A 23,847-nucleotide genomic window follows, 5' to 3' on the forward strand; every position below is an offset into this window, starting at 1 on the left:
TGCCTAGATTTATTTTGAGGGAAAAACTAACAAGATTTGCTGGTAACCATGGATGTGGGGGATAAGATAAAGGTGTCACAGATGATGCCAAGATTTTTGACCTGAGCCAATGGGAGACTAGATCCACCATTTATTAAAATGGAAAGATCAGGGCCTCCCTGGTGGCGCAGCGGTTGAGCGCTGGGTTGCGAAGCTGCCTGCAGCCTCTGCAGCACCAGTTCGATCCCCGGCCGCTCGCCGGCCACCGGAGGAGGGTCCCACATGGCGCGCAGACTTCTCCTGCCGCCCGCTGCTCCCCTCAGCAGTGTACCTCGGTCCTTCTGCCTGCTCTGCTCCCCGCTCTGGCTCTGGTGAATTCTCTCGCCCTCCCGCGCTTCTGACTGTACCCAGTGCTTGTATAAATAAATAAATAAATCTTTAAAAAAAAAAAAAAAAAAAAAAAAAATGGAAAGATCAAGAGAAGGGCTAATATTTGGAGTGGAAATCAAGAGCTTAGTTTGATTGGCCTCCCTGATGGCGTAAAGTGTTAAACATAGCACTGTGAAGCTATCCGCAGCCTCTGCAGCGCAAATTTGATATCCGGCTGGCCAGGGAGTGGCCCACATGGCACAGTAGACCTCTCCTATCTTGCCTGCTGCTCCCCTTAGCAGTGTATTTCAGTCAGTCTGCCTGTTCTATTCTCCACTCTGTCTCTGGTGAATCCTCTCACCGCCCCCCCCCCACGCCCACTTCTGGCCTATACCCCAGTTCTTGTATGCATACATAAATAAATCTTCAAAAACAAAAAAAAAAAAGAACTCAGTTTGATCTTTTTAAGTTTGATGTTCTTGTCAGGTATCTAAGTAGAGAGGATTGTGAAGGCTGTGATATGTGAGCCTGTAGTTAGAACTCTTAGACTGGCTGGATACTTAAATTTGGGAAAGTTATCAGTATTTAGGTAGTATTTAAAGCCTCAGATTTCATGAGATCATCAGAAGTAGAGTATACATGCTGAGAATAGGAAGTCTGAAAGAATTCCAGCTTTTGGAACCAGCAAAGGAGGCTGAGAATGAAGAGCCAATGAGACTGAAGGCAGTGTGTGTGCTGGAGCCGTGTGATCACAGGGCTCAGATTAGGAAATGCTGCCGGTCAGGTAGTGAGGACTGAGGCTTGACCCTTGAATTTACAGGCCTGATTGGGGTGGGTTCTAGAGAGAATGGGAAGGGTTGCTTCTAAAGTGTGATCTGCAGAGCATCAGAACAGAGAGGCTTGTGACAGCTGGAGAGGGCAGTGAGATGTAAGAGAGTAGAGCATTTATGTATGCTTGTTCATGGAACCAAAAATATCACTGTTTACAGTGATCATTTTTCTCTTCTTTTGTGTTTGTTTAGCTGTGAAGACAAGTAAATCTGCATTGGGTCAGACAGATTTCCCAGGTAAGCAAGAGATCTTGTTTATAAGTATGATTTAGCATGTAAGAACAGTCCCTGTTTTGCAGTGATGAGTTTTGCCATGTGCTGTGTCACTGGTTGTGTGTCAAGCAGACTGTCATTCCCCTCCTCTAATTGACAGTTGCTGATCTATACATTTTTCCATGTGAAATAGCTCATAGTCGGAAGCCAGCACCTTCGAATGAACCGGAGTATCTATGCAAATGGATGGGGCTGCCCTATTCAGAGTGCAGCTGGGAGGATGAAGCCCTGATTGGGAAGAAATTCCAGAGCTGCATCGATAGCTTCCACAGTCGGAACAACTCTAAAACCATTCCCACAAGAGAATGCAAGGTGGGTGACGGCCACAGGGTTTTGGTTTTTCAGGGGAAAGATGTATTGATTCAAAGGGCTGGTCACACAGATAATAGGAGGAGAAAATTTTATACAAAGAAATGTAATTCCCATTTTGAAGGGAAAGATGACTTAACCTTGACATCCAAGAAGAGGAATGAAAACAAAGGTGATGAGAGATACTGCTCTGTTAACTTCTTTAAATCTTATGACTGACAGATAATCTCTAGGGGAGATTGTGGATACTTGAAAGGATTTAAGCATTTTAAAGAAGTAATGGGGAAAGGGAGCATCTCTGGATTCTACCTTAGAAATTAAATACATAGCCTTTTTTATTTGTTAGATTTGGTTATACAAATACTTTTCCTTCTCTGGAATTTATCTTCTCTCTCAGATGGAGTGCTTTGGTCCTCAGTAATAAAGGTCAGACATGGGGCTCTGTCTCTGAGAAGGTGACATTCCTGTTCATGGCACAGGCCTTCCCTCTGTGAAAAGCAATATCTGATGAGTGTGATAGAGACAGAGGTCACTGAGTTCCAGTGTCACTGAAGGGGCTTCAGAGAGGAAGTTGTAGCCCTCGAGCTGACCCTGGTCCTGAAAGAATGATGGGTGCTGGGCAGACGGACAGAGGGGCCCAGGTGATGGCCTTCCCCTGAGATGTTCACACAGTGCAGCTGGAGGATGCCTGGAGGCCGTGGCCAGAAGAGAGGGCGGTGTGATGTGGTTAGTTCAGTAGGTCAGAGTGTGTGTGTGTCTTGAGAACCTTGAAAGAATTTGGACTGGGTTTTGATAAACTTACCCTTTTGAGAAGAGCAGCAACTTGAAAACAGGATTTCCTTTAGAAAGTTCCATCTGTAGGCAGCGTGTAAGAAGCGTGCTTATTCAAATTAAGTTAGAGAATCTGCTCCAACCAGGAAGATGTCAGAGATGTCTATAAAGGAAGAATTAGTTTGTGAGTGTGAGGATTGTATGGGAGAGGCATCAACGGGGGGCTTGGTGGGAGGGAACAGCCGGATTTTGGCTGGTGAGAGTGAGGAGTAAGATTTCATTTACTGGCCTCCCTGGTGGTGCAAGGGGTTAAGCACCGCACTGTGAGGCAATCTGCAGCCTCTGCAGCAAGAGTTTGATCCCCAGCCAGGGAGAAACCCACATGGCGAGGCATTCCTCTCCTGTCTCGCGTGCTGCTCCCCTCAGCAGTGTATTTCAGTCAGTCTGCCTGTTCTGTTCCCCACTCTGTCTCTGGTGGATCCTCTCACCCTCCCGTGCATCTGGCCTGTGCCCCATCTCTTGTGTGCATAAATAAATAAATCTTGAAAAAAAAAAAAAAAGATTTCATTTACTGCCAGGTATTTAAAGACGACAGCTGAAACTACCAAGAGTTACTATATCTAATTGACTGTGGTACGGTACTTCTCCTGATGGGGTGCTATTCTTCAGAGAAATGTGCTCTGAAAAAAGGCTTGTAATCAAATAGTTTTGAGAAGCATTCTAGAGTAAGTGTCTCTTGTGAATTCATAATACACACAGGCATGTTACTTTGAAAAGTCACAGCTAGTGAAATTTGTATATATTTTTAATCCTTTGTTTCCAGCTGATTAGGCCATGGAATCTACATTTTTGCAAACCATAGAGACATGACCTTATTAGATTGCTTTTCTTCATACCTTCAGAGGTGAAAATAGCAGTCTTTCCTTCAGAAACCATAATCACGTAGTTGGGGGTTTAAAGTTGGTGGGCTGCATTTTCAGGGTTTACAAATGCTGCCGTAGCAAAGTTCTGCTTTGGCCGCAGACAGCATGACAGACCTCTTCAGAGGCATCACTTGTACAGTTTTGAATGAAATAGCAAAGATGAAGCCAGGAGGCTCACTGCTACACAGTGGACATGATGTGATGTATGTGCCACTTGACAATGTTCACAGACTTAATTCAGCGAAGGAGCAAGTTAGCTAAATGATATTTTGAGTTGCAGTCTGACTCTGGAGTATATACCACAGGGATGGCTTGTGGACCGGGCTGGGGGTGCTGAGAAAGATGTCAAATGTGAATGTCTTTGCTTTGGTGCTGAGCATGTAAGTTATAACTAGCATTTTAACAGAGGAACAAGAGGAAAGTTCTCTTTATTTGGACTTTGTTAACTTTTTTTCCTTAGGCCCTGAAGCAGAGACCACGATTTGTGGCTTTAAAGAAACAACCAACTTATTTAGGAGGGGAGAATCTGGAGCTCCGTGATTATCAGCTAGAAGGTCTCAACTGGCTTGCGCATTCCTGGTGCAAGTAGGTAGAAAAAGATGTTTGCAATTTCCTTTACTGTTCTCTGGCTTCTTTATTGCTGGATGCAAAGATTACTTCTTGCTCAACTGTATATTATAGAAATAAAATCGTGCACTTGAGAGAAGTCCCAACCTGGGAGATTTTAATCTGAGGCAAAAATACTTTATTGGTTTTTTTTTTGGGGGGGGGGGTGCGGGGGTAATTTGTCATAGCCAGAAACATGTATCATAATATTATTCATGAATATAAATAGCAAGTTAATTTGCCCAAATATTTGGTGTGAAAGGAGTTATTCTCAGAATATATAAGAAAATATCTTTTTAAATTCATTTTCATTCTAAGCCAGGGAAACCTTTAACTTAATTTCTTTTCAAGGAAACTTAGTTTTTCTGTAGAGTATGTGAGTGTACCCCACCTGACTCTACTGTTCTGTCCAAACCATTTAGTGAAAGCTCTTGGACAATTAAACATGTGGAATTTTCCTTTCTTTTTTGTAGCAGAACCACTTTCATCTTGCAAAAAAAGAGAGAGATGAACCAATGATAGCACTTGAGGTTTAAAGGTACTTTGAGGTAGTACTCCTAAATTTTATTCTCCAAATTCACTTGTACATTCAGGTGTGCCTACTTACTAAGTTTTAGGGACCCATCTAGGATTTGAGAACTAAGCAGTGAACAGACATCATTTCCCTGTCCTCGTAGAACATGCGGTGTGACAGGTACCTTCGATGCATACTTTAATATTCCTCCCCCATATGCAAACTCTTCATTTCTTCAGTGTTTCATAGTAAAGCAAAAATTCTTACTACAAAGCTAAACCACAGCCTGAAAATAGAAATGTGAGCTTTTCTCAGTGCAATAAAGGTGGTTTCTAGTTATAGAGCCACATTTATAATGACTGTTTCCCAAATGAGCCACACACCACTCTTTATTGTACAAAATCTAATACAGTGTTTAACATTCATTTGTGAAAATTGGAGGTTTTAAGGAGGTTTTTCAGCTTATATGGCTGGAAAGTAGATCCTGATAATACTTATTTTGAATTGCTTGAAAACTATTTTTGTTTCAGAGGCTCTTCCTAAAGGAAGAAAGGATAAAGCTAGGTTGATCCTTAAGGCCATATACAGTTGAGGGCTCTTAGGAGCAAAGGTGTCTTGAAGTACTGTGTTCCGTGTCACACGTTTCATGTAGAAGCCTTGGCCAGTGTTTTGTACTTTAAATTGACCAATTCAGAGCCAAGCAGCAGGCCCAAACAGCAGTTCGGCCCTGGTCACAGGAACCTTACGGAAAGTAACAGATCATTTTGGTCTAGTTTTAGGAAAACAGGTAAATCAATTCAAGTCTACTTAAGTGCATATTTGTTGACAGTGACAACTTGTCAGGAGAGGAGATACTGGAGAAAATTTTTCCTGTTTCCTCCCCCATTAGTGTGGAAGGGTGAGAGAAATATAAGGGGGAAATACTCAAAGGAGAACGCTGTGTCTGAACTTCAGTGTACCTGAGATTTGTGGTGGTATGGATGGCCTCCTCGTTCTCCCTGTACATGGTTTTGTTCTTTTCTGTACTTGCCCTCTAGAATTAGTCATTCTTTGGAACACTGAATGTATTTTTAAAATCTTCATTCTTGGTGAACTAAATGTTTTTCTAATCACTTAAGTCAACTTTAACTTGTATATTCCTTTTGATTCCCTCTGCTTTACGTTAACGCTTGTAAGAGGTGTGTTTGTGATGTGGTTCCCAGTGACATGGTTTTATAGAATCTTTTCATAATGTTTGCAGCCTTTTGTCATGCATGTATTCCTAATTTCCCGCCCAATGGGCTATTTTATATTTCTTGACCATGCTTTCCTCACTCTGGCCATTTCTACAAATTTTAATTTTTACATCGGGACAATCTTTTCCTGTTGAAATCCAGTCCATATGCTAAAACTGTGTTTCTCAAAGTTTGGTACTAGGAGCCCAGACCAAAGATTCTGCAAGATTCTGCATCAGAATCTCCAAAAGTGCTTGTTAAAAATACAAATTCCTGAGCTGTTCCCCAGATAGTTTCATCTAGTAGGTCAAGTTGGAGGTAGTGGCTCACAAATGGGATCTGCAGCCTCCGCTAGCTGTGGAGTGTAGTATAATTAAAGCAGGCTCTGTGCCATCATGGTCAGTATCAGCAGCATTACACTGCCAGTGGTATGCAGTGGAGTGGGTGGGTGATTTGAGTAAAGGCACGTGACTGTCAGATGGTAGAGTAGGGATCACCGCCATCAGGGTGGCCTGTCTACTCTGCTTTCTGTATCGATGGAATGCATGGTCATGTGCTTGTGGACAACAACTTAGAGCACTTGTTATTCCACTCTTTAACCTTCTACTATCTTCCTTTTGTAGAGGCGTAAGTAATTATAAATGAGAGAAAGTGCATTTGAGGCTAGAATTGATGTCTTGCTCAGCTGACATTGTGAGGCATGGGTGTCATTGCTATTGGTGCACATACTATTTTTCTGGTGAGCTAATAATTATTTTTGTTTTTTTCTTTCCGCAGAAGTAACAGTGTAATCCTTGCTGATGAAATGGGCCTAGGAAAGACCATCCAAACCATATCATTCCTCTCCTACCTGTTCCACCAACACCAGCTGTATGGCCCCTTTCTTATAGTCGTCCCTTTATCCACCCTCACCTCATGGCAGAGGGAGTTTGAAATCTGGGCACCAGAGATTAACGTAGTGGTTTACATAGGTGACCTGATGAGCAGAAATACGGTGTGTAAACAAAAATTGGGATAGACTCTGTTATAAATATGAATGTATTTAGGAAATTTATCTAAAGCCATTATAGTCTTTAGTAAATCACAAAGTTATGGTTCTGTGTTATGCCCCTGGTATTGGAAGGTGTATGTGTCACAAAGTTTCAACTCATACATTCCCTTAATGCTTTATTTAATGAAGAGGTTTAGCAATAAGCAAGTGAGAAACTTTAAGTTAGATTGTAGCAGTAAATTTCTTCTCTCTGTTGTTTCTGTTTCCAATACCTTTTGGGACAGTAATCTTATTTTTACTATCAGAGCAAAAAAATTACTGAAAATAATTGAGTTCTTAGAATTGTTTTTCAACCTTCCATGTAAATGGTGAGGGTACATGACCTGTAATAAGGAATAGAGAAATGATGATGAGCCATTCTAGGGGGGCAGAAATGAGAATTGTCTTTTCAAACTTAACTTGACCATCAGGAACATAGAGCCCAGGGGATTGTGTTTATTTCTGTTTAGTAAACCTTTTCTTGATAATTTCTTTTTATAAAGCACCTGTTACGTACTAGGCCCTGTGCAGGGCCTAGTATGTTACATGTAATTCACATGATAGTCTTCAAAGTGGGTGCTATTATTTCCAACCAACTTGTGAAGAAATTGATTCAGAGAGTCCCACGCTTGTCCCAGACTAGCTAGAATATGGTAGAGCTGGGGTTGAGACAAAGGTGTCTGGTCCTAGACATTTGCTCTTTACTACTTCATATAAGTAAACTGTTTCTGGGGGGTTTGCTTATGATCAGAACAAGCCTTTAGGAATTCTCAACCCCTTGAGAGATGCAGCATAATCATATTAGCATGCAAATTCAGATTTATTTTTCTCAAATATTTTCATCAGCATTGCCTAACCTTAACTCTGGCAGATTTTATTGCCCTAAATTTGAATTTCTAAGCAAATGGTAGTTCTTAGCTTTGTTAATCCATTAAGAGAAAAACTTCCTAGGTTGTGCAGGATGTCTTCAAGTGCTACTTCTAAAAATGAAGACAAAGAAAATAAACTCTGAGACATTGTGAAGTCAGGTAGTTTTCTCTGCAGTTTCCGTTATTGCTTTTCTCTGTTCTCTCTTCCTTCTTGCTGGTGATCACCTGTAGGCATTGCTGGACTGGTCCCCAGTTCTGACTTAACAACCAAACTGCCAGGGCTTTGTCATGGGCCATTGTACTTTCAGGGTGTCCAGTTAAACTTCAGGGTGAAGACGTGACTTCTTATGTTCCTTTACATTGACGTTATTTTCATTCATATTAAATGATGTTTCCATCCTGTGAGATTCCCATTCTTCTTTCTTGGGACCCATAGCTTTCTGTTCTATTATTAATGAAATTTTTGAGATAGCCAGAGGCTGAAATTTGTTTTATTTGTTAATGAGTATTGCCCTACACCCAAAATAATTGAGACCCAAAATAATTGAGATACATTTCTGCAAGAAAATTCTCATTCCAGGAGATTTCTGGATTAGTTCAAGTCACCGGGGTTCGGTTGCTAACAGTGCATTTTCTCAGTTAGGTGTGTGTTGTGGGGAGGGGGTGCTGTGGCTGTATTTGAATTTTGACTATAAAGTTTTGCTGTGAGGTGATCGGTTAATTACTCTTAATTCTTTCACTGTTCTATATTTGGTTGCTTGGTTCAGTTTAGAAGGGATAAGATGCTAAATTCTAATGAGATTTATTTTGTATTTGGCATTTTGCTATTGACTTTATTATAAGACTTCTGGTGATAAGGAAAGATAAAAGGGGAAATTGCATCTTAATTACTGTTCTCTCGTACAGATCCGGGAATATGAATGGATTCATTCTCAGACCAAAAGGCTAAAGTTCAACGCACTTATAACCACATACGAGATCCTGCTCAAGGACAAGGTGTGTACTGGTGGCCAGAAGCTTCACCCGTGAGCAGTGATGTTTCTCAGTGGTGGGGGCTCCGGCTCCCATGTGCCATGTTATTTTTCTCCCTGTTTGAAAAGGGAAACAAATCTATAAAGAACATTAAGTTTATAAATGAAACAGAAAGCCTTAGAGGTCAAGGGGACCTTAGGTGCCTTCGTGCAGTTGATTCAAGCAGGCTGAAAGGGTATGACACCTGTAATGTACCTGTAATTCTAGTCAGTCATTGGAAACTGGGCCTGAGCGCTATCTCAGGTGTTTCCCATCATGTCGTCTCTGACGTTTCTCCAGAACAGATGGTGTGGATGGTCTCCATGAGGAGAGTAGAAAAATGAAGTCCTTTAAATACTCTTTTCTATAATTACTTCGTATAATGTGTGTGTGGCAGTTGTTCTCATTGATGCTAATATGCGTCAATAAGCTCAACTTGGTGATTCTTGGTGTTTTTGTGCTTCTGGGTTGGGATGGAGAATAGGCAATAGAAGAATCTCAATCTAGAGGAGACTGGAAAGCCACATGTTTTTGCCCAGCATACCAGTTTTTAATGTTCTTGTCTTGGAACATACCTCACGGCCATACCTGGTGTAAGTGACCCACTAATACTTTGTAGGTGGTGATGTGCTCTTTTGAGTAGACACCAATTTGACAACTAATGGAATAAACAGAGGAGTCCTAATATACCTTGTCAGTGAAGAATATATGTGTCTGTGTGTACCTTTGTGATGGTATTTGTACAAAGATAATTAACATTGAAAGTACTTTCCAGTGCCCTTCTGACCTGGTGGCTCGTTCTGTTTTGTTTTCACTTTAGACTGTGCTGGGCAGTATTAACTGGGCCTTTCTGGGAGTGGACGAAGCCCATCGGTTGAAGAATGATGACTCTTTATTATATAAAACTCTGATTGATTTCAAGTCCAACCATAGGCTCCTGATTACGGGGACCCCTCTTCAGAATTCCCTCAAAGAGCTCTGGTCCTTGCTGCACTTTATTATGCCGGAGAAGTAAGCTCCTTCCTCTGTATTTCAAAGATGTGAGAATGTCTGACATGCCAATGTTTAAAAAAATTTTTTTTTTAATAGACCTTAGGGAAAACAATGGCCTGCTTTGGGGAAAGCAAAACATTAAACTGAGGCAGCAACAAAGGTAGTAATATATTCCATAATAAATGACAGAAGGCACAGAAACTAACCTGTAAAAGAACTAAGCATATTGTCTATGACACGATTAAATCAGTTAGTACTTTGGGGAAATAATTGGTAGATAAGAAATGTCACATCTTCTTACTGTTGTTATAAGGCACTCTATATATTGAATGAAGTATACAAGGTACATAACTGGACAAGTATTAAAATATATCTTATATTCAAACCAAAGCATCAGCTGTGTTTAACTGCTGTTTCTATATATAGCTCTTATATTTAACTGATCAAAGAATTGTGGACTGTTCTTACTGAAAAGGTTTTTATGGCAGAGATGATGTTCACTTTTTTTTTTTTTAACCTGGGGTACAGGCCAGAGATGCAGGGGGTGAGAGGATTCACCATAGACAGAGTGGGGAACAGAACAGGCAGACTGATGAAATACACTGCTGAGGGGAGCAGCGGGCGAGACAGGAGAGGTCTGCTCGCCATGTGGGTTGCTCTGAGGCCGGCGGGGATCGATCCGGCGCTGCAGAGGCTGCAGATTGCTTCATAGTGCGGTGCCTAACCCCTTGCGCCACCAGGGAGGACCAGTGTTCACTTTTATGAAACCTAAAATTAGTCAGTGGTGTTTGATGATTCTTAAAGTGAAGTTTGAATTTGTTGCCATGTGCTGAAGACCCCACTGAGTTTGCCCCTTGACAACACTGACTCCTCACTACTTTCTTCATCATTCGTTATGCTTCCAGCCATTTGGTTGTCACTCTGTCCCCTTATCATGCCAAGCCATTGCTGCCCCTTTTTTTTTTTTCAGGAAGTTTTCTTCTCTTTGTCTTCACATGGACAGTCATTACTTGATATTTCTTCCTCAGCTTTTATGTGCCATCTCCTTCTTGAGATCTTCTCATATAGTTAACCTAAAACAGCCTAACAGATGTGTTTATCATCCTTACCTTCTTTTATTATTTGTATGGTACCCTTTTTCATTTATTTACTGCTTCATTCATGTTATTAAATTTATGCATTCAAAAATAGCAGCCATCTTGTTTGCTTTTATTCATCAGTGGTCCACATTGCCTAGAATGGTATCTGGCATGCAGAAAACAGTTCAGTTAAACAATCCATATTGACAGGTAAATGTGCCACAACTTTTTTTTAAATTCAGAAAAGTTTCCAGTGCTGCTGTGTGCATAAACTTGAGCAGGCATTTTGGGCAGCCTAATGAGTAGTAATCCCTTGCCCCACGTGTTGGTAACTTTTTAGAGCAGTCTGTTGAGTATAATTTATATACCATGAGATGCACCATTGTAAATATAAATGATTCAGTGTGTTTGGTGAATTTATAGAGTTGTACAACCATTACCTTAATATAGTTAAAGAATATTGCCCTCACTTAGCAAGTTCCCTCTTGATTGTTGTAATCTCTGCTTCCACCTTTAGTCTTAGGCATCCCTAATCAGCTTTCAACTCTACAAATTTACTTTTTCTAGAAGTTTCATATAATCTAATATGTTCTCTTTTGTTTTAGCTTCTTTCTCTTTGCATAATGATTTTGAGATTTACCTAAGTCCTAGAGTTTACCAGTAGTTACTCTCTTCCTACGGAGTAATACTCCACTGTCTGTATTTCTAGCAAGTTGATGGACATTTGGATTGTTTCTATTTGAGGCTTTCTGTCTTTATGTGTCTTTATGGATATGCTTTTAGTATTTTGGTTTGATACTTAGGTATGGAATTGATGGGTTATTTGGGAAATAAAGTTTACCGGACTATTTTCCAAAGCAATTGCATTCCCCCCAGAAATGTTTGAATTTACTAGTTTCTCTATTGTCAAAAGTAATTGGCATATTATTAATCTTTTTGATGCATGTTCTTCTGATGGGTGTGTAATGGTATCTCATTGGGGTTTTTGACTTGCATCTTTATAATGACTTATAATGTAGAACATCTTTTCATGTGTTCATTAGTCATTTGTATATCTTTGGCGAAATGTCTATTCAAATCTTTTATCTGTTTTAACCTTAAAATTTGGTTGTCTTATTAAGACAACTTAATAAGAGTTGAGGAGGTTTTTAATTTATTTTTGAAGTATTCTATATACAGGTGCCTTACTACTATATAATTTGCAAATATTTTCTTCTGCTTTGTGGCTTTCATTTTTTAATGTTTTTTGAAGAGTAAAAGTTTTAAAAATTGGATGAAGTACAATTTTTCAAAAGTTTAATGAAGTGTGCTTTTTTCTTGTAGAAGTTTTAGTTCTTGCATTTAGACTATGTTCTATTTTAAGTTTACTTTTGTTTACAAGGTGAAGTGTGTGAGCCTAAGTTCATTTTTTGTAGAATGACATTTTTTTGGTAGAGAGTTATTTGTCCCTGAGCCATTTCTTTCTTTCTTTCCTTTTTTTTTTTTTTTTTGCGCAGAAGAACTGGGGTGGAGGCCAGAGGTGTTAGGGGCAGTGGGTGAGGACAAATTCACCAGAGATGTAGTAGAACAGGTGGATTTACCAAAATAAACTGTTAAGTGGAGAAGTGGGCAAGACAGAAGAGGTCTGCTGTGCCATATGTAGCTCTCTGGCTGAGGATGGAACTCAGGCTGTAGGGGTGGTAGATAGTACCGAGATTTAACCCCTAGGCCTCCAGGGAGGCCCCCAGAGCCATTTCTTGAATAGAATATCCTTTCTTCATTTTTTTTAATTGAATATCAGTTGAGACCATACAGGTTGTAAGGGTTTATTTCTGAATTCTTAGTTCTTTTCCATTGATAAGTATGTCTGCCTCATGTCAGTGTCACTCTGTCTTTGATTACTGTAACCTTATATTGGTTTTTAAAAGCAGTGTAAGTTCCAATTTTGTACTTTTTCTTTTTTTCCAAAATTATTTTGGTTATTCTAGATCCTTTGTATTTCTACATGCATTTAAAATCAGTTAATTTTTGAAAAGAGAAGCTACTGGAATTTTGATTATGTTGACTCTTTTAATTCAGGGACATTTAACATCTTTAGATTGAACCTACTAAGCAATGCTTAGTTTTTGCCCCTTACCTAGATGTGTAATTATCTCAGCAGTGTTCAGAAGTTTTCATGGTATGAATTTTGTATATCTTTTGCTGAATTTATTTCTACTTACTTGAATTTTGATTTTGAGTGGAGTTGTATTTTCTATGTAATTTTCAGAGTGTATTAGCATAAATCGATGTTTTTATATTGACCTCTAATCCTGTGAACTTGTTAAATGTATTCCCACTGTTTTTGTTTATTTTCTTGTAGCAGTATTTTCTGTAGCAGTATTTTCTACAGCTTCTCTAAGATAAGACTGTTAAGCTTCTTTTCCAATATGGGTGTTATTTCGTGCCTTATTGTACTGGCCAGAACCTTCATCTTGAATAGAATTGGTGAGAAGAGGATGTTAGCAGTAGCTTTTTTATAGATACCCTTTATCAGGTAGAAGATGTTTTCTTCTGTTCCTTGTTTTTAAGGGTTTCTATAATGAGTGTTGGATTTTCTCACATGCTTTTTTCCTGTGTCTATTGAGATGACCATGTGGTTTTTGTTCTTTACCAATATGGTTATTACTTTAATTACATCTTAGATGTTAAGTCAACCTATCATTCCTGGGATAAAACTGACTTGGTCATGATGTTTAAATAAATAAAGTTGTTGCTGGATTCAGTTTGGTGATTTTTTTTTTTTAAATATTTGTTTATGCAAGAACTGGGGTACAGGCCAGAGGTGCGGGAGGGTGAGAATATTCACCAGAGACAGAGTGGGGAGCAGAACAGGCAGACTGACTGAAATACACTGCTGAGGGGAGCAGCGGGCGTGACAGGAGAGGTCTGGCATGCCATGTGGGACCCTCGCCAGCAGGCTGGGATCGAACCCGTGCTGCAGAGTCTGTGGACAGCTTCACAGAGCGGTGCTCACCCGCCTGTGCCACCAGGGGAGGTCTGGGAAGACTTTTTTTTTACAGATTTTTTTCCCCCACCTAATTGCTTTTAAAATAAATTTTAATTGGAAAAGTGCTTTATGTAACTAAGTAACACAATACTACTTTATCTCTAGGTTTGAGTTCTGGGAAGACTTTGAAGAAGACCATGGGAAGGGGAGAGAGAATGGCTACCAGAGTCTTCATAAGGTGCTAGAGCCTTTCCTTCTACGGAGAGTCAAAAAGGATGTGGAGAAATCCCTTCCTGCCAAGGTGGAACAGATCCTCAGGGTGGAGATGTCTGCCCTTCAGAAACAGTATTACAAGTACGTCACTGGTAGGGGAGGCTCAATTGGGGTTGAGATCAGTACCATGATAGGTATTTGACAAATTCCTTTTTTCAGTGAAGCTTCAACAGATTTAAGTAGCAATTTATGTACAGAAATGGGAAGTTTTTTTATTCTGCCTTTTTCATTTGGGTCAGAATTTGCATAATACTTTTCATTAAGTGATCTGAAGTATAAAGTTTTTTTTTTTAAGATTTATTTATTTATGCATACAAGAGCTGGGGTACAGGCCAGAGATGCAGGGGGTGAGAGGATTCACCAGAGACAGAGTAGGGAACAGAACAGGCAGATTGAAATACGCTGCTGAGGGGAGCAGCGGGTGAGACAGGAGAGGTCTGCTGCGCCATGTGGGTTTTTCTCTGGTGGGCCAGGGATCGAACACGCACTGCAGAGACTGTGGATTGCTTCATAGTACGGTGCTTAACCCCTTGAGCCACCAGGGAGGCCCTATATTAAGTTTTTTTTTTTTTTTTTTGGTGGGACCCTTGCCGGTGGCCGGGGAATGAACCGGCGCTGTGGGCAGCTTCGCAGCCCAGCGCTCAACCACTGTGCCACCAGGGGAGTCCCCCTGTTATAGGACAGGGAGAGGGGCAGCCCAAACCCCCTAAACCTGCCTATTCTAAATGGGTTCTGCCATCCGCCGCATCAACACAAAACATAGGAGACTTTAATGAAAAGGAACTTTAATAAAACTAGGAAACAATACAGGAAAGGCAAAGAGTCTAGTTTCTAAATCAAGCACCCAAAGTTACCTGTCCCCTCGTGGGTAAAAGTCCATCCATATGGGATTGGCCCAGAGCAAGGCCCCAAAGCCTGCCACAAGTCTAAAGCATCTTCCAGTGGGGACCCACAGAAAAGAGTCAGAAACAACCAGACAAGCCCGGAAGGAAAAGAGCAAAATCAACATCAAGATAAAAGCTGCCATTGTCACCTCCCCACGGGTCTCACCCACATCTGTGTCACCAAGTCCACGACCAAAAGACAAGCACAGTTTCTTCACGTGTCTCTAGGCTCCATGCGCCTCTTCCAGGTCTCCTGGCTTCATCCTGCTTCCTTCCTCAGTCTCTTCTGCAGCTTCTCCTCTTCCTGCTCAGCTCCACCCTCCCTTGGGAGGGGCAGGGAACCTCCCCCTTTCCTGGGGACCACCCTGTTACACCCCTATATTAAGGTTTAATGCTAATTCCCCTACTAATAATCAGCCATATTTACTTATTTGTATTTCTTCTTTGCCATTCATTGAAACATGTTTTAAGCTTCTGAAATGTGCCAGGCATTCTACTAGATACTGGGAATGTGAAAAATGAACGGGCTATGACCCTGCCAGCAGCGTCATAGTCTAGTAACTGGGAAGCCAGACTGGAGATGAGTAGTGAAAGCTTGGTATTGTCTGATAACTGAGGCATATGCGTAGGGGCTGTGGGTGTGCAGGAGTGCTCACCTCTGTACTGAATGGTGAAGACACTTTCCTTTCTTGCACAGTGGCATCCAGACTGTGGGCTTGGTTTAGGTTATAATATGTTAAAGACAGAATGTGGTAGGTTTAGAACAGGGGCCAGTAAATAACTTGCTTGTCCTGGGCCTTAGTTTTTATGGTTTAGAGTTGGATCTGGAATTATTGAAGCTAAATTGAATTGACAAGAAAATTGTTCTTTTAAATAAAAGCTGGAGATCTGGTGATTTTCCTAATAACATTCCCAGCTTGCTCTTAATTAATACAACTAAATGAAAACTAGGTTTTAATTTTCAAAAACTGCTATCTGACTTGAATTTTCAAAATAAATTTTTTTATTATGGAAAAACTCAAATATCTACAAAAATAGTACTGTTCTGTTTTTAGTCATGTACCCATAGTCTAGCTTCAACAGTTATTGATTCATGACCCATTTTAGCTCATCTATATCTTCTCTGCATCGCCATCCCTGCAGAGGTAGTTTGAAGCATTCCAGGTCTATAACCAAATATCTCAGTTGTATTTCTAAAATAGAGGGAGTCTAAGTTTTATTATTGTTAAGCACATTTCCATACTATTGTCATGCTTTAAGAAAATCTAGAATTCCCTAATATTTTTATAATGTCCACTTAATGCTATCTTAGTGGAAAATGGCATTTGGAGACCATAAACTGGACATTAGGGGGTACTCTGCTGCTACAGAGGACAATATTCAGTCTGTTTCAGTGGAAAATTCAGAAATTTGTTTTTAAAGATGTTTCTAAAATGTTTAAAAACTCATTTCACTCTTTTCTAAGACTGTAGTTGTAGAGTTGATACAAAAGTTTATTTTATTTTTGATTTTGCTTTGTCTAATGATGTTTTATACTTATGTGCAGTATTTATAGTAGTTGCAAAGGCAAAACTACAAAACCTGCTATATTCAAAGAATTCTAGCTGCTATCTCAGTATCTTCCATCCTTGATGATAATGTTATTTAAAACAACCTCAGTGTTCATATTTCTTTTATTTTTAATGTAAAAATAGGAGCAATTTTTTTTAAAAGATCTATTTATTTTTGCATGTAAGAACTGGGGTACAGGCCAGAGGTGTGGGGGTGAGAGGGAGTGAGAAGATTCACCAGAGACAGAGTGGGGAAGCAGAACAGGTGAATCTACTGGAATACACTGCTGAGGGGAGCAGCGGGTGATCCAGGAGAGGTCTGCTGTGTCATGTGGATCAGCTCCCTGGCTGGGGTTCCAACTCATGTCACAGTAGCTGCTGATAGCTTCATGGTGCTGAGACTTAACCCCTAGCCTCCAAGGAGGCCCCAGCAAGTGTATTTTAACTTTTTAATTGCCTCCATTTTCCTACTACAAGTTGTTGTATATTGTATACATTCTCTCCTACTTGCCTTTTTCATTTAAAGATGTGCTAAAGAAAACTCTATCAAACTTTATGGATAGAGACGTTTGCCTTTCTTCTTACAGCTATGTAGTATCCCACTTGGGTCCATAGGGTCATTCATTCATTCAGCCTGTCCCCTAGTAGTGGATATTTTCAGTGCTTTAAACCTTGCTTGTACAATTTGTGCTGCAGTGAAAATCCCTGTGCATCATCTTTGAGATATATTCCTGTAAGTCTGATTGCTAAAAGTATAAAGAAGTTCCACTGCTTAGGAAAAGGTACTTTTAATATTTGGCGATTTATGCTTAAAGCTAGCATATGGAAATATGTGAATGTGTTTCTCCTCCATTCTTTCCAGATTGGGGCATACAACACACTTAATGTGAGCTTTGTGTAGTATAACACACTCACAATAGTTTGAATGGATGAAACATAGCTTCTATCTTATGGCTTACTTTAATCATTTCTAATTTTTTTGATGACTTATTTTCACTTTTCTGCTGTAATAAAGAGTGTTAGTGACAATCCTTCATACAAACACGAGTGTGTGACTTTTGTGTTTTTTTTCCTTTTAATATTCCTTCCTGTATTCATTGAGGTTGAAATATCCATTTGAATGACTAACATTCTGAGTCTGACTGGAGATGTGAGAGGTTCAGCTTAGGGGGTAGGAGATGCAAAACGTCTCTTCCCTGCCCTTCCCCTCCACCACCTGTTCTCTCCTAATCTTCTTGTACCCCTAAACCTCTCTGTCTTTGGATCTAATGTTACTGTCATATTAATTTTCAGATGGATTCTGACCAGGAATTACAAGGCTCTGGCGAAAGGAACACGAGGCAGCACATCTGGTTTCTTGAATATTGTGATGGAACTGAAGAAATGCTGCAACCACTGCTACCTGATCAAAGCCCCCGAGGAGAATGAGAGGGAGAATGGACAGGAGATTCTCCTGGTGTGTGATGACAGTGTTTAATTTCTCAAAGATAGGTCTGTTTCTCGAGATGATCTTTGTCCAGAATGCTCCTTTTTCTCCTTATGATTCCTCAGGGAGCATCACAAGAAGCTTTCAATGCAGGTGAAGAAAGTTAAATAACTAGGAAAAATCTGGAAGTATAGTGTCAAGGTGCTAGGTAAAGAGCATTTCGGCCAGAATGCAGAAGACTGTCTTAAAGATGGTTTAGAAAAATACAAACGTCAATACCATAATGTTTCACATATGTGGGAGAGCAACAAGCAAAACCAAAACAAACCGTTAGAAGGGGAGGGAGAAAAGTAGGTATTGGGGGGAAGGGGCCAACTAGACTTTTGGAAACTAGACTTTTGGTGGAAAACATAACTTAGTGTAAACTATAAACAGATATTGATTTTTTGTTTATTTTTTGTTATTTTAACTTATTTTTATTGTATTATTTTTTTATTGAGGTAATATTGGTTTATAATACTGTGTATGGTTATGGGAATAGGTGCACACCTCTTCAGAAGTATGTTATTGTGTCATATCCACCACCAAAGCAGCCATAATCCTCTACCACAGTGCCCCTCTCCCCTTCTCTTGCTGCGCCAGCCTCCCCATTTGGCTGTCTAAATTCTATAGTCAGATTTCTAGGATCTGTTTGGTTAGTTATGTCTAAACAGATGGTGATTTACAAAGTTGTGCGCTTGAGCCTTGTATGAACTGGTGTTACTTCAATAAAAATTAAAAAAAAAATAGAACTCTTAGCACTTGAGAACAGATCCATGTATGGTTTGGAACATGATGACTAGAATATCTTTTCAACCTTCAGTCCCTGATCAAGAGCAGCGGGAAGCTGATTCTGTTAGATAAACTGTTGACAAGACTTCGAGAAAGGGGGAACAGAGTCCTTATCTTCTCTCCAGATGGTGAGAATGTTGGATATCCTGGCTGAGTACCTGACTATTAAACACTATCCTTTCCAGGTAAGAGTGTTTGGTAATTCGGGTCCTTCACCCCAACTCTCTCTCTTTTCTTCTCTTCTTCTCCCTTATTGGGTTGCATGTTTGCTTTTGCTAAATTTTCCTAAAAATCATGAGCAAGCCTCCTAAAATCATAAACAAGCCTTACCTTGCTTGAAACAAATTGAGATGAAGATCTTTTTTTTAAACTTTTGTTATAGAGCAACCCCGATATTAAACGGGTTCCTGGCTGTGGGTCCTCACCCGCGCGCTTTAAAGGGACTTATGAATACTACAGACACACGCAAAAGGGTTAATAAAAGGTTTATTTACAAGAGAAAAAGAAATAAGGAAAATGTACAACTCAGGGAGAAAATAGGGAAATAAAGTCTTTAATGCGTCCTACCCGATCCGACGACCTGGAAACCCAAAGTCACTCTCAGAGCTGGCCGGACGCTGCGAGCTGGCTGAGAGCCCAAAAATGGAGAGCCCCTCAAAGCCCACGTGTCTGCCTTTTTTTTTTTTTTTTTTTTTTTTTTTTTAAGATTTATTTATTTATTTTTACAAGCACTGGGCACAGTCAGAAGTGCAGGAGGGTGAGAGAATTCACCAGAGCCAGAGCGGGGAGCAGAGCAGGCAGAAGGACCGAAGGACACTGCTGAGGGGAGCAGCGGGCGGCAGGAGAGGTCTGCGCGCCATGCGGGACCCTCCTCTGGTGGCCGGGGAGCAGCCGGGGATTGAACAGGCGCTGCAGAGGCTTCAGGCAGCTTCGCAACCCAGCGCTCAACCGCTGTGCCACCGGGGAGGCCCCGTGTCTGCCTTTTTCTATCCACCTGGCTGCTTAACCCCACCCTCAGGTCCCAGCCACCTTCCCTTTGGTGGTGATGGATTTGGAGTTCCCAGTGTCTTTGGCTTTGACCTGGGGTGGGGGTGGAGTCCACAAAGCCTATATGGAATTTGCTTTGGGACATCCTTTTCCCCCTAACACTTCCATACCCCTAGCCTACCCTATCATGAAAATGGTCATGTGAAGATGATTGTTTTGGAGAGGTTGGGCAAGGATGGGGATTAGTGAAAGGCAAATTGGGCATGTAATATGTTGGAGGGTGTCTTACATTTCAGGTCTGTGGTAAAAAGAGGAAGGAAGTATGAACCTGGTTTTAGAAGCCTAAATTTTGAAAAGAAGGAAAAGGAGAGATGACTGTTGAATAGGCACACAAAAGGAAGTCGATGCTGGCTATGAGGCTGGCATCACAGCAGATCAGTGGACCTTAAGTTCTCACTTCACAAGTAGGTTCTTGGACTCTGGCTCTAAGCGAAATGATATATAATGACAACAAAATAACCTCATTTACTTCGATATTAGCTGAATTTTTTTTTTTTTAAGCCTTAAGGAGGTAGCATTATTTGAGGACATGCTGTATTTCCTTGCTGGTTCTGTCTCTGCAGGAATTAGTTACTACAGATTTTCATCTTCATTCAGTTGTTTCCTACGTAGGAAAAGAGTTTCTTCATCCCAATAATGGCTTTCTGGGTGTTAGCCTATGAAAAATTTATTTTTGATCTGTTCATACACATGAGTGTCATTTATCTTGACCTTGGTGTAATATTTTTACAGTGCTTTTATTTCTAAGATTTAATAAAAAATTTTTTCCTTTAACTTTGAGTGGATGGACTGTTCTACTAACTCATGTAGTTTTGCTGGCCTTGAAGAAACTTGGAGTCAGTCACTATTTCCCAAGAAAGCCAAGCTTTATGAATAACTGACAGATTGTCTTTGAGAATATCATGTAGGGTGCTGTTATAGCCATAATAGCTTGTGTGGTTCTTCAGCATGCTGTCTTAGAGTATAGTTTAATGCTAGATATTATCAGATATGGCTCATTGCAAAAAGAGTTGTCTGATCCCTGTGCACTCTCAGTTCTAGCTAATCATTTGATACTAGCAAAACAGTTACTTTGCTCTCTAGGGAATAAGTGGGCTAGAGTCCATGCCTAATGTCTCCTATTAATGGGAACATTAAAAAGCAGATATTTGATTTCTCTGATTTCAAATATTGGCTGTTAGTCTGCTATTAAAACCTGTATTTGGTTGAAGGCTCTGAGTAGATTCGGTAGTCAGAAAGAAAGATGGAGGCTTTATGGGCTTCCCCTGGTGGCACAGGCGGTTGAGCGCCTTCCTGTGAAGCTGCCTGCAGCCTTTGCAGTGCCGGTTTGATCCCGGCCGGCCGGCGAGGGTCCCACTTGGCGCAGCAGACCTCTCCTGTCTCGCCCGCTGCTCCCCTCGGCAGTGTATTTCGTCAGTCTGCCTGTTCTGTTCCCCACTCTGTCTCTGGTGAATCCTCTCACCCTCCCTCACATCTGGCCTGTACTTTGGTTCTTGTATAAATAAATAAATAAATAAATCTTTAAAAAAAAAAAAAAAAAGGAAAGATGGGGGCTTTAGACATGTGTTGAGGTGACTCTGGGTTCAGGGGCAGAACTTGAGCTGGGAGGTGTAGATCCTTCTACTTGCTCTGCCACATCCAGTCATTGCTCCCTGGCCAGCTGACATCATCTTGGGTCATTTGTGTTTTATAAAATGAGGTACTGATGAATATCCCAAGGGATGATTGTGGGGAGGAGAAATGTGAAAATAATATTAAAGAGTGGGAAATGCTTATTGTGCAACATACATAGAATTTTTCAGTATTTTATACGTTATGTGGTTTCCCTATGATGCATTATTTCACAACTACAGCTAACACATACAAAAGAATCATGTTTACTTCTCCGAAGAGGAAATGCAAATGACCAACAGGCATATGAAAAAATGTTCAACATCTCTTATAATTAGGGAAATACAAATCAAAACCACATTGAGATACAACCTTACACCAGTGAGAATGGCACATATCAAAAAAAACAAGTAGCAACAAATGTTGGCGAGGATGTGGTGAAAAAGGAACTCTCCTATATGGCTGGTGGGAGTGCAAACTGGTCCAACCACTATGGAAAGCTGCCTGGAGGTTCCTCAGTCTACTGAAAATGGAGACACCGCATGACCCAGCAATTCCACTCCTAGGGATCAACCCAAAGTACACAAACACATTGATTCAAAAGAACATCTATACCCCTGTTTATCGCAGCACTATTTACAATAGGCAATACCTGGAAACATCCCAAATGCCCAAAAATAGATGACTAGATCAAGAAGATGTGGCATACATACACAATGGAATACTATTCAGCAATCAAAAAAGATAAACTCATGCCATTCACAGCAACGTGGATGGAGCTAGAAGGAATTATGCTCAGTGAAATAAGCCAGAAGGAAAAAGAAAAATACCGGATGGTTTCACTTACAGCAGGAATATAGGGGAACCAAATAAGACATCAGTGTAAAAAAATAGTAATAGTACAAAACACAACAAGCAAAAACAGACAACTATAAATCACAGACATCCTGCAGGGGAGGAGGAGGGAGAGGGATCAGAGGGAGGGAGGGAGGAGCATAGGGAACTGAGGTAGTGGCGCATGGGTGCACTGGTGAAGGAAACTCTATGGGGACTACATCTGAGAGGGTGGGGGGAAGCAAATATTGTTTAAAAATGAACAATGATATAAAAAAATAAAATGTATTTTCAAAATCTTAAAAATAATAAAATTTATAAGATGTATAGATGGGAGAAGCATCTTTTTCAAAAAGGTGTTTCAAATGTTACGTAATTTGTTTACTGGAAAAAGTCAATTAATAAAAATCTAAAATTAAAAAGCAAAAAAACAGCAAAAGAATCATGTTTACTAGTAAATGCCAGAGACTGTTGAAAATGCACTTTGAACACTGCTCTGATTTCAGAGTATAGTTTTTGGAACAGCTGTGACATGGCCAACTTAATTTTAACGTTTTCAGTGTTACAGCAAAATGTTCTTCAAATAAAACTGTGTAAGTAATTTTTTGGTTTTTGTAGCACTTAATGTAGTCACATTAGCTAAGATGCATTTTTCTGCAGGAGCTAATTACTACCTGACTGGCGGTGCTGTTTCCTCATCTCTCCTGTCCCTGCGGATATAGAGGCAAAGCCTCTGAATACAGCGTGGGTTGTTGTCTTTCTCCTTGTAGGCCCTGCTGGCCATTCTGATCCTTGGATAGCCCTTGGAATCAGAGGCTTCAGGCCTTGCGTTTGTAACTGGAGAGCTTGGGCCTGGCATGGTGTGCTGCTTAATAGCACAGCCCCTGACAGCACTTTGCCAGCACATTCTGGTTATTTTTACTCAGTGGGTATTGAAGTGATGAAGCTTGCAAGTCTAGTGTTCTATTCTGAGTGTAGCTGATCTTCCTATCATATCATTTTCTGGTTTATTTTTACAGCGTCTGGATGGTTCCATAAAGGGAGAAATACGGAAACAGGCACTGGACCACTTCAACGCAGATGGGTCTGAGGTACACCGTGCATGGCTTTTTTATTTGGGGAGCCGGGGAAAAGCTCAAAGGGAAAGCCTCTCAAACTTCATGTATTCTATTTCAGAAGCATTTCACAGTGCAGTCCTTTCTCTAGAAGGGACTGAGGAATCAGAGACATACAAGGTGCCTCTTGATTTTGTTGTTTGCCACTCCCCCAAAGCACACAGGTGCTTGCTTACAGTCTCCCATGGTCTGGGTTAAAGAATGTAGCTCTGCTATCAACTGAGTGTTCTCTGGGGCTTCCAAATACCAAATTTATTGGACTGGGAGAATAGCAAGGAAAAGGCTGGCTAAGGCTAACCAGCAGAGTTAATTTTGCATTATACATGACATCCGAAGGTTCTGAACTGTAGTTTTTTTGTGACTGAAGCTTGAAGTGTACATTTGCCACATCTCTCAAATTTGTTGGATCTGGTACTGTGTGACAGTGTTCTTTTTTTTGTCTGACAGCCGCATTTGCTAACCATTAAGTGTCCAACTTGGATTTGGCGTTATAAAGTATTTTGTTTTGAAGACACATCTAAAAGAGCTATTTGGACCA

General features: G+C 40.5%; 1 protein-coding gene across 1 annotated transcript in view; it reads left to right on the forward strand.

Moving 5' to 3' along the window:
• Positions 1-23,847, forward strand: part of CHD2 (chromodomain helicase DNA binding protein 2) — a 97,626-nt gene that overhangs the window by 31,958 nt on the left and 41,821 nt on the right. Inside the window, 11 exon segments of the mRNA XM_037510038.2 lie at positions 1,371-1,415; positions 1,585-1,763; positions 3,915-4,039; positions 6,566-6,782; positions 8,594-8,683; positions 9,519-9,709; positions 13,904-14,092; positions 17,739-17,901; positions 18,734-18,823; positions 18,825-18,887; positions 23,214-23,285. Coding sequence (XP_037365935.1) covers positions 1,371-1,415; positions 1,585-1,763; positions 3,915-4,039; positions 6,566-6,782; positions 8,594-8,683; positions 9,519-9,709; positions 13,904-14,092; positions 17,739-17,901; positions 18,734-18,823; positions 18,825-18,887; positions 23,214-23,285 — 1,424 coding nt within the window.

This window comes from Talpa occidentalis, unplaced genomic scaffold (genome assembly GCF_014898055.3).
Source record: "Talpa occidentalis isolate TD23 unplaced genomic scaffold, MPIMG_talOcc4v2.1 talOcc4.14, whole genome shotgun sequence".
NCBI lineage: Eukaryota > Metazoa > Chordata > Mammalia > Eulipotyphla > Talpidae > Talpa > Talpa occidentalis.